This window comes from Cydia splendana, chromosome 20, assembly GCF_910591565.1.
Source record: "Cydia splendana chromosome 20, ilCydSple1.2, whole genome shotgun sequence".
Classification (NCBI taxonomy): domain Eukaryota; kingdom Metazoa; phylum Arthropoda; class Insecta; order Lepidoptera; family Tortricidae; genus Cydia; species Cydia splendana.
The window spans coordinates 993,234-1,004,757 of record NC_085979.1 but is presented as its reverse complement, the minus strand read 5'-3'; the positions used below and the strand labels follow the sequence as shown (position 1 = coordinate 1,004,757).

Here is an 11,524-nt window from a genome sequence, read left to right as displayed (position 1 = left end):
TCGAACGGGTTACACAAATCCTTAACAAATTATACACCTAAAATTTCCTCAGCTTCGGCGAAAGCTGGCGTGACACCGCTCTGGACCGAGCCAGTGGCGTGCTCTTGTGTTGGAGGCTAAGACTCATTTTGGGTCATCGCGCCAACCAAGTACTTTGGTAAGTAAACCTTCCTCAAGAATCACTCTATTGATAGGTAGGTGATCTGTCTGAAATCTGTTCAGTAGTTTTCGAGTTTATAGCGAACATACATACACACGAACAGACAGACACGGTGGGGGGACTTTCTTATATAAGGTGAAGACATACTAATAATAACCATTAAGGTTTATGTATCTTTCCTCAGTCCAAATTGGAGATTTTACTAACAAAATTAAACTATATATAGCCATGAGAAATAAGCGTTAAATAAAGAATAAGAATTTAAAAATTATTAACTGTGCATGTCTTTAAAAAGTCCTCGAAATAGATCATAAGAACTTAAGTTGTATTATTATTATTATTATTTATTATTTATTATTTTATTTGATACACTAGCAGCTCTTAGAGCTGATGCGTGTATATCGAAGCACTTGTATTTTATTTTGCACTTTTTAAAGTTCTAAAATGTGTATCCAGTCTATTTTTAAAAGTGTTGACGGTGCACTAACAACAGTTTCTGGTAGAGAGTTCCACACATTTACCACACGATTCGGCAAGAAGTGTTTTCTAGGTATGTGAGTAAATAATTGAAACAACATTGCATTGTACTCCGAATGTCAGTTCAATCACACGTAGTAGTTGGTCAAACATCACCATATAATTTTAAACAGTCGTCAGTTTACAATCTCGCTGGTAAAATTAGAAACTGATGGTAGGAAGATTACAAACTAACCTAACTTACGTAAGATTGTAAAATATTAAGGGGTGCACAATCTTACCATATTAATAATAAATAGCTCAGCTTCTTGGGCTGCAGGTGCAAAACTATTATTATTTTTAAAAACATAATAAACTGACCCTGTAGTGGGAACACTTTAGGGTGGTGCCACTCCTCGGGGCCCAGCACGAGCTCGTCCTTGACTACATGATCAACATACAGTCCGGCCTGCGCGGCCGCCGCGCTCACTCCGTGCTCGGCACTGTCCTCACACTCCCGCTCCTCCTTCACACACTGCTCTCCGGGCTCCGTCTTCACACACACCTCTCCAGGCTCCATCTTCACACACACTGTCTCTAGTGACATGTTGTGTGCCCACAAGCTAGTATCAGTGAGAACCTGCAATGCAAAATCATGTGATGATTTGTGGAGCCTCACAGCAATCACATTAGATCAAGAAGCATTGTGTTATTTAATTTCCAACAGAATAAGGTACATGTGTTCTGTACATGTGTTTCATGTGTTTGTTTGTCTGTCATTTTCATTTGTCTACTCTCAATTGCTCAAAGGTTGACTGGAAGAGATCCCTTATAGGGATAAGTTCGCCTTTGTACATTGTATACTTTCTTTTAATTGTATCTTAACCTGTCTTATGTACAATAAAGTGTTTACATACATAAATAAGGTACATTTCATTAAGAAAAAAAAACGCCTAAACTAAATAACTGTCACTACATCTCCTATGTATACACAGAGTAGTTTGGTGTGAGGTGGTGTGAGGTAAATAAGATAGTAACAGAAATATAAGTTGGATAGCGTTAGACGCAATTGTGTTAACAAGTATAACTACCTACATGTGACAGTAGCTACAATATAGTAACTATAACATACGTAAGTAATGAAAATACCTTTCTCGTTACAGCTTCGAACAGTCAACGAAAGCTGGAGCATATCTATTTACGGGGCGAAAACTACAAAATACGTATCGTAGACAACTCGCGCTGGTACAACTAATTTACAGCAAAATTAAATTAACACAGTATAACATAACCTCTAAAATTTGACAATTGACATTCAGTCCGAGAGATCCCAAATTCGTAGAGTCATACCACACTACCGTACCGTACCGCAACCTTGGTGTGCCGCATATCGAGATATCTCTTTCTCGCTCTCACTTACCTGTGACCTTGGTGCGGTGCGGTAGTGTATTACGGCGGACCACCTTCTATACGATCGAACAGGGCCTCGGACCGGACTAAAGTTGCCCGTTTGTTACAGCTTTAGACTTACTACTATTTCTGAACGTATCCTTAGCTTTGCTATCTGTCAAACCAATGTTAAATGTCAGTGTCATGCCACTTTGTATGCGGATTGCGTCGAATTTTTAGTTTAGGGTTTCATATTTTCTTGCTAATAAATGTAATAATGTATATTATTTAATTTAATTTTGTTGACACTTATTCTCTAATCCTAACTGACTCTAGCAAAGGCTCAAAAGGCTGCCTATTCTCTAACAATATAAAGAGCAGTTCGTCTTGTTGTGGTATTCTTTTGAATCCGTTGTAGTATTTCTGCGCACCGCACAGTTGCCGTGAATCGTGATGGACGTGACGCACGCGTGTCGTTGCTGCCTGCGGTGTGCTCCGGACAAGGACCTGACGACGCCGTACACACATCTCGGCAAAACGGAGATATATGCCGACATGATCAAAGAGAGCTTCAATATACATGTAAGTAAAAGTATGACAATCTAGTTATTGTAATATATCCAAGTTCACTAACCATAAATTGCGAAAACTTAAATATTTTTGTTTGAATAATTTAACTTGCAGCTGGTGGTGGGCAGCTCGGGCTCATACGGCATCTGCTCGGTGTGCGTGGGCCGCCTGCGAGACGCGAGCGACTTCAAGCTGCAAGTGCAGCGCAGCCAGGCGGAGCTGCAGGCGCGGCTGCAGTTAGAGAGTATCAAAGGTAGGGAAACACTGCCTATTATATCGCGATATTATCGCCGAAATTCGGGAGAGCACATGTGCTTGCGTACCTGACAAATCCAGACTGGTTTTGCTGAAGTACCCTCATATTTCAATACACTACATGCCTTCCCCTCGGGATAGTTCACTAAAACTAAGTTCCACTAATCACTGATAGTTCACTAACACTAAGTTTCACTGTTTATTGGTAGTTCACTAACACTATTCAATTGTCTGTCCGGTCCTTACACTCTATCATATATATTTATATTAAACTAACTAGGTATCATCGTCTACAAGTCTTAGTTTGAATCTTCAGTCTGTTCATAATCAGACTCTGACAGACTCTCATAGGAATCTATGGCTAATCTCTTGGCTTCCATGTTTTGTGGTGATGAAGGTGATCTTACTCGTTTGTTGGTTGGCGGTATGCGTTCTTGGCTCTGATTAAACGTATAATCCTGAGGTCCAGAAATCCCTATGATATCAGCCCATTGTGAGGCTGGTGGAGTAGCATTTAGTTTTACATTAATATCCTCATCGTCATCACTATCTTCACATGTTTTACTCGCCTCCGTGTCATGTATAATTTCAGGACCAGTGTTTTCTGATGTATTCTGGCGGATATCTCTCGCCTCTCCCCCATGACCTTGTATCTGATTAATATGTCTTTTCATCAGCTTCCCGTTCCATCTTATTATATACCTACAAATGCCTTGTCTCTTCTCTATGACTCCTTTCAACCAGCGTGGTCCTGAACTGTAATTCCGGAAATACACCGTCTGTCCCATTTGAAATGAACGAACTTCAGTGTTTTCATTCTCGTCACATACTTGCGTTTCCTCTTGGTTCTTGAATATGAGGGGATTAAGGTGGTCAAACTTTGTCCTGAAACGCCTACAATTTAAAAGTTCCGCCGGTGACTTGTCATTAGTACTATTGGGTGTAGTACGCAACCCATACAATATTGTAGGTAATTTTATGTTCCATGGAAGTGTGGACTGTTTCTTTAATTTATTCTTAACCGTTTGAACCGTCCTCTCGGCCTGTCCATTTGACGCCGGATGGTACGGTGGTGTCAAGATTTGTCTTATTCCATTTGTTGATAAGAATTCTTTAAACTGATCTGAAATAAAGCTTCTGCCATTATCACTGACCAAGGTGTCTGGTAAACCTTGTTCTGCAAATATGTCCCTTAAAACATTTATTAGTGTTCCTGAGCTCATATCAGGAACAATCTTTACTTCAGGCCATTTTGAATAAGCATCAATCAGGATGAGAAACGTTTTCCCTTGAAATGGCCCTGCATAATCAATATGCAATCTTGACCACGCCTTCTCCGGCCTTATCCACTTATGGCTCACTTGTGCCGGCATATTTCTGTTTTCAGCACAAGTTTCGCATTTATTTACCAAACTTTCAATTTCTTTGTCTATAGCTGGCCACCAAAAATAACTTCGTGCTATGGCTTTTGTTATCACTATCCCGTCATGATTTGAGTGTAACTCCTGTAGGATATACGGCCTCATTTTGTCCGGTATAATCACTCGATTACCCCACAGAATGCAATTTTTATATTCTGAAATTTCGTTACGTTTCTGCCAGTACCCCTTATATTCCGCATCCACCTTGCTAGGCCACCCGTTTCGAATCCAGTATAATACCTTGCTTAGTGTCTTGTCTTTAGTTGTAAGTTTCGCCACTTCACTGGCTGACAGTTCCAGGTCTGATGGAGTCTCTTCTATGAGGAGGACTCCTAAGTATTCTTCTTCAGACGATTGATCACGGGACGGCCATCTGCTTAAAGCATCAGCGTTTCCTAGCTTTTTACCTTCCACATATTGTATGGAGTAATCATAGGAGTTCAATAGTAAAGCCCAGCGGAGCATTCTTGGAGATATAACATTAGGGATGGGCTTTTTCGGTTCAAACAATCCCAGCAACGGTTTATGATCGGTTCTGATCGTAATCTTCCGGCCACTAATAAACTGGTGGAATTTCTTAAGACCAAATACTATAGCTGCTGCCTCTTTGTCTATCTGACCATAATTCCTCTCATGAACATTCATGGTCCTTGAAGCAAACATTACCGGTCTGACAGATCCATCTTCCATCACGTGTTCCAGAACAGCGCCCAAGCCAAATTGTGACGCATCACATGACATAATTATCTCTTTATTCACATCGTAATGGACTAGAGTGTCAGTACCCGACAACATCTTGCGCAACATTTCAAATGCCTTCTGATGCCGCATATTCCACTGCCATTTCACATCTTTATTTAACAACTTATACAATGGTTCAGCAATATTAGCTTTGTGTGGTAAAAACCGATCATAAAAATTAAGCAATCCTAAGAATGCCTGGAGTTCTTTTACATTACTTGGGGCCGGTGTACTCTCAATTGCATGTATTTTATCTTCACAAGGATGTATACCACATTCATCAATGAGGAATCCTAAAAATTTCACACTTCTTACTGCAAAATTACACTTTTCCTTGTTTACCCTTAGCCCAGCTTCTTGTAAGTTCTTTAAGACCATTTCTAACCTGGAGTTATGCTCAGCGACATCTGTGCCACTTACAACGATATCATCCAGTAATACAGCTATCCCTCTTATTCCTGTAAGCAAGGAAGACATTAGTCTTTGAAAGATGCCTGGGCACGCCTTGACCCCAAAAGCTAGACGTTTCATTTTATAAAGGCCTTTTGGTGTATTTATTGTTAATAGCTGTGCTGTTGCCTCATCCACACTAACCTGAGTATATGCCCTTTCTAAATCAATTTTACTGAAAATTGTGCCACCTTGTATGGCTGTGAAAGCCTCATCTAGAGTGGGCAGAGGGTATGTATCCGTGTCGGTTACCATATTTACCGTAGACCTATAGTCACCACAAAGCCTTACATTACCATTCGGTTTCAGAACTGGTACTAATTTTGACTAATGGGCCTTTATACTTTCCCAAACCTTCCTGAAAAACATCACTATATTTCTGTAGGAGCCCTTTAATTTCCTCACTGTTTATTTTCAGATGCATTACTCCTTGAACCCGTATTCCGAATGGTTGAAACCAATTTCGCCCTAAGAGGCTGGGTCCATTACCTCTGGCTATATAGATCATAAGGTCATTTTGTAACCCCTTAAACAAAGCTCGCACTTTAGTTTTTCCTAATATCTTCAATTGGTTTTCTGTCCATGTAATTAATGTAATATCATCCTTCTGTAACACAGGTAATTTTCCATTCCAAATGAGTCTGGCTGTCACTTCAGAAATTAGAGTAAACGCACATCCCGTGTCAACTTCCATGTCAATAATAGAATCATCAATTGACACCTTTATCATATAAGGGTCAACTTTATTTTCTCTCACATTGTTCACATTTGCATACAACCCATTACAATTTGATTTATGTCCACCATCCTGTTTATTTTTGCTAAGACACACTGCCTCAATGTGCCCCGTTCTGCCACATGCATTACATTTACTCCAACGGAATCTACACTCCCCTCTATGCTGCCTACCACACCTGTAGCATGGTTTATTCTGTTTGTCAACCTTTTTGTTAGTGATCTTGTTTACTTCCATAGGTTCATCAACCTCCACGTTTGGTTTAGATGGTCCTGGCACTACAATAATACTGGAATCAAATGTGGCACTCTCATGTGAAAATGCTACCTCAGTTGCTTGAGTAAATGTCAGCTTCTCACACTGTAACAGTTTCCTTTGAACCTCTTTGCTCCTAATACCACATACCAGCCGATCACGTAAAGTTCGGTCCAAGTCAGTAAAATTGCAATGAATACTCATTTTCCTTAAATTTGCCACATAATCTCTGACCTTTTCTCCCTCTTCTTGATTTCTTGAGTGAAATTTAAAAGATTCTACAATCTCATTAGGTGTGGGGTGGAAATGAGCCTTTAAAAATTCCAAAATTTGTTTATAGGTTATGTTCGCTATACTAGTTGGAGATGACAAAGAAACTATTAAATCAAATAGTTGAGAGCCACATACCGCCAACAAATTCGCCTTTTTCTTATCTGCATCCACAATATCATTTGCACTTAAACAGAATTCAAACCTTGTAATGTAGTTTTCCCAGCACCCATGACCCATATCAAATTCACCAAATTTAATACCCATTTTTCGCACTTTGCACTCACACTTCACAAAAACTCACTAACACAGCCTAATACACGCTTTTACTACCGATTTGTCTCGTCGCCACTATTATATCGCGATATTATCGCCGAAATTCGGGAGAGCACATGTGCTTGCGTACCTGACAAATCCAGACTGGTTTTGCTGAAGTACCCTCATATTTCAATACACTACACTGCCCATGAAACGAGTAGTGAATAGGGGATATTACTACAATGTTCTGCCGCCAGAGTGCAGCACTACCGACTCAGTAAATTCATAGACTAACTTATGCATACTGTGCCTTAAACTGTTTATTGTCAAGTTTTCACAGACAATAAAATATGACATTGATGCATCAAGGCCGTTTGTTAACAAGGGCCTACCGGTAAACGTGAAAACTAAATTTATTTATCTGCCTCTTTATCGATCGAATATGCAAGAGTGATAGAAAGATTAGATAACGAAATTTTGATATTCTTGTTTCGCGGTAGGCTATGTGATTGACGTGACGTGTGATGTGTCAATCTTCAAGGGCACATGTCACTCCATTCCTCAACCAACACAATATGCTAAAAATGCAGCATCGAGGCAAACTCCATTTAGCTTGTCTTCTTTTTGGTGTCTTGAAGTTCAGTGCCCCACGATATCTTTACGATAAGTTGACGATCAATAGGATGTGTGAATGCCGGCAGTGTGCAATACACCTACTTCCACCTCGACATGCTACATCAGCATTCTGTGGTAGTTTCCGATATGCAGCAGCAAAGATTTGGAATAATATTCCTCCGCCAATAAGGAACCTGCAAAATGTTAACACTTTTAGATGCAAACTCAAACAGTTTATGTATTTACACCAAAAATCACAGGAAACTTTGAGTCATGACACTAGTTCCATATAACTTGTTTTGTCTCTCGTATTTATATTGACTTACGTTCGCGTTGCTTTGCCATATCACTTCATTGTTCACTTCTTTATAATTTTAAGTTACGCCTACTTAATATTGTGTTGTCCATCTTCTTATAGTTTAGCTTTTCGACCATGCCATGCCATGCTTGTAGATAGTTTTAGTTACGCAAGTCGCCGCTGGCACTAGCAGCTGCAGGCAAGCGTTGACGCATGGTATGGTCGCGTTCATAATTTTACGTGTACCATTAATTTTTGTCTATGTTTATGCTTTTCTTTTCATTTTGTTTTGTTTCTTAATTAGTTTTCTTGTATTTTCTGTTTTCATAATTATTTCTTCTGTGTATCTTTTGAAATGTTTTAAATATGTATCTTTTTGTGTTATCTGTCGTGGCATCACCGAATGGGCCCTACGGAAGCCCAGCGCTGGCTTTATAGCTAGCATCATGCTGAGTCGGGTCCATTTCGTGATGCACACTTATTGTTCTCTTCTGTTGTTGTCTGTACATGTTCGTACATGTTTTGTGATCGTCACGAATAAAAATATTTTATCTTTTTATCTATCAATGTGGTTTGTTTACTGTATGTGCCACAAAGGTGCCACCTAGGCAGAGCTTTGCCTAATATTCCCTATTGTAGTAATTCTGTTGGAGCTCTTTACAGAAGTCTACTGAAAAACTTTGTTACAATCACAATTGATTTGCAATGATGATGGCACCATACACACTCCTGCTAAGGATAGAGTGCCCTAATCCAATAGTGTTATATATTGGACTTCTTTAAAATTGCTGTTTGAACACAAATTTAACTGGAAGTTGATGTGATTTGGATTCTGTTTTGTTTGTTTGCTATAGAGGAAGAGTGTACCGTTGAGCCAGAGAATCCAGAAATGCAGGAGGAAGATGCGACCAGTGAGCCGGTATCAGGTGAGTCTACTCCTCTTCAATGAACATTACTAATCATTATGTATTATATATTGTATAATTAAGCTGACAAGCAGTTATAACAACGGATGTTGTCTGTGTAGCAATCTTCAGATAATGTCATTGCTAAGTATTAGAAGACACATGTATGTGCTTGTCTTAGGTGTTGACTGGCAGTTTGTTCTGCACCCTCTCTACTTGGTTTCTAATGGGAATTTGGTTTGCAGTAGTGGTTACTAGGTTTGAATAGCTTGTGGCTAAACTAGGCTGTTGCTTATAAACTTGTATGTTTGCTTCAGGTGAAGAGCCCCCGGTCAAACCGGAGATGCTGGAAGAAGATCAAACACCTGATGAGATATTGCGTGAGTCATTAGTTTTAACAACAGGTTTAGAAGATGTGACAATGTGTGATGTGTGAGCAACAGGCTAAACATTTAAAACATATGAATAAATCTGAATATTGAATCTATGGGTATTGGGGATTTGTAAAATATTGAATATTATCATTAGTTTAAGAACAGAAAAAATGTGAAAGTTAAATGTATTACTTCAAGATAAAAAGTGTATTTTACATTTTACTAAGAAAAATCCTTTGATGTAACCATTGCAAAGAAGAAATTGCACTCTATCGGGATAAAGGCGCGGAATGTGGGGTTTAGTTTAATATAGTGTTGGTTGCTCTAGATGACATGCTCCGGTTAAACATGGCGGCCGGAGACGGGGCGAGCGACGAGGGTGACCCGCTGTTGGGTGAGTACCTGCTTCATGTACAATAAACTAGTTCAAGTGGAAATCAGATTTTCTATCATCAAATTTTTTTATATTAAAATAATTAAAAAAATGTACTATGTTGAAAGAAAGAAAGAAGAAAGAAAATAAATTTATTCAGGACGCTTACAGTATTGCTTAAAATTAATACAACACTTTTATAAGTTAAAACATAAACGTCACTGAATAGGTCTCCCCTCAGCTTGATGACAAGTTACCTTTCAGGTATCTTGACGCTGGTCTTCCGTGGAGACCTGTCCAAGCGATCGCGTCAGCACGTAAACTTAACTAATATTGGATAAACTAAATTGAGATCAGAACAAAAATCACAAATAAATATTACTTCAATTTGACCTATTAAGTATAATATGATGTACGGCTTATTTAATAACATATTTGTAAGACTTAGAATTTATCTAGTATTGCATTAAACTATTCACTGAAAATAATAAACTTGGCACTTACGCGTGATCTAACTTTGAGCAGATTTCTGCAAATTCAAAATATATTTTTTGTATTTTACTTTGAAAGATAAAATAGAGTGAGAGTTTCTTATGGGCGGCGGTATGTTGTTCCAGCATTTCGTGGCAGAATATCTAAAACTACCACGAAATGCAGTTGTATTGTGCCGTGGGCAGATAAGACGAGTAGCTTCACAGTGTTGCACAGTTATATATAGTGATCATTATCAACGTGCAGTTTTCGTAGCAACGGATATGGTTGGCAGAAAAAACAAATACATACATTTGAATATCCATATTTGTTCTTAATTATAAAATAAAGACTTATGAATGAATGAATGAATGAATGAAAACATTTATTTTCAGGCAACTATTGGCCCATAGATAAATACCTTAAAACTAGCATACATATTATTACAAAATATATCTTAAAACTAAAAACACAATTATGGCTGCGATGCAGTTCGCAACCCCGCAGTGTCAGGGAGCCGGCCGCGGAACCGCCGGAACTTGACACCCTTCGGCCAAAACTCCTCCTTGGTGAAGGTCGCTAGATGTTCAGTCGGAACGCTCAGCACAAAAGAATTAAAATTCACACTGTGTCGAGATTCCAACTTCACGACCCTCAGGATGAATCCGGACTTGGCTCGTACATACTTCACGATCTCCTCGACCTTCGTAAGGTAGTGTAATCGGGACACATAAAGCAGCGTCGTCGGTGTTGCAGGACGCAGCAAATGGTTAGGTCCAGTCGGTGCGGTACCGCACTGATTCGAACGAGCTGACTTCTTTCTCCTCTCCACCTTTTTGAAGCCATCTCTGTCGCATCCCGACTCTTTTAGAGTCAGCTGTGACCGATCCTTGTGAACAGGTTCACGAAGGCTCTGCACCCCTTTCTTCGGCCGCTGCTTAGACTTGGACACAGCAGGCAGCTTAGCGGCAGTGGCAGCGTAGGAACGTTGTGGGGTCAACGTACTCTCGCGTGACGTGCGCGTCTCCGGTGACGTAGACTTAGGATTACACCTCTAGATATAAAGAACTCTTTACGGTACAAAACCTTTTCCGCTCTAATATATTTTTAAAACAATGTACGTCAAATGACATTTAATGTCATAAAAATACAACTATAGTAGCGTGCAATATTTTAGAGACTTAAATTAACCTTCTTGTGACTTCTGTTAACGCAGAAAGGTCATTTAGCTATTTAAAATGGTTTTTTTTTCAATCGACGTGAACGACTGACAGCCAAATCTGTTGAAAAAATTATTGTCGTTTATTTGGTGTAATTTGGATAAGTAATTATAAATATGTATATAAATCTCATAATTTGTGAAATATATAATGTTTAAAATACTTGCGTGTTTGTTTTTTTGTCAACCATACTTTCCCAAGTAGCACAGATAGCTCTTTAACTACTCACTTTTAGTTCTATCTAACGCTCTGTGCGTATTAAGACACTTATAAGAGCACACTCGTGGTCCTACAGCTGTACAATAGA

The 11,524-nt window shown here is 39.1% G+C and overlaps 1 protein-coding gene across 1 annotated transcript; it reads right to left on the bottom strand.

Moving 5' to 3' along the window:
* Positions 1-3,129: 3,129 nt before the first annotated feature.
* LOC134800659 (uncharacterized protein K02A2.6-like) lies at positions 3,130-5,082 on the bottom strand. Its single transcript, XM_063773141.1, has one exon. It carries the CDS (start codon positions 5,080-5,082, stop codon positions 3,130-3,132), a length of 1,953 nt encoding a protein of 650 aa, XP_063629211.1.
* Between the last annotated feature and the right edge of the window lie 6,442 nt (positions 5,083-11,524).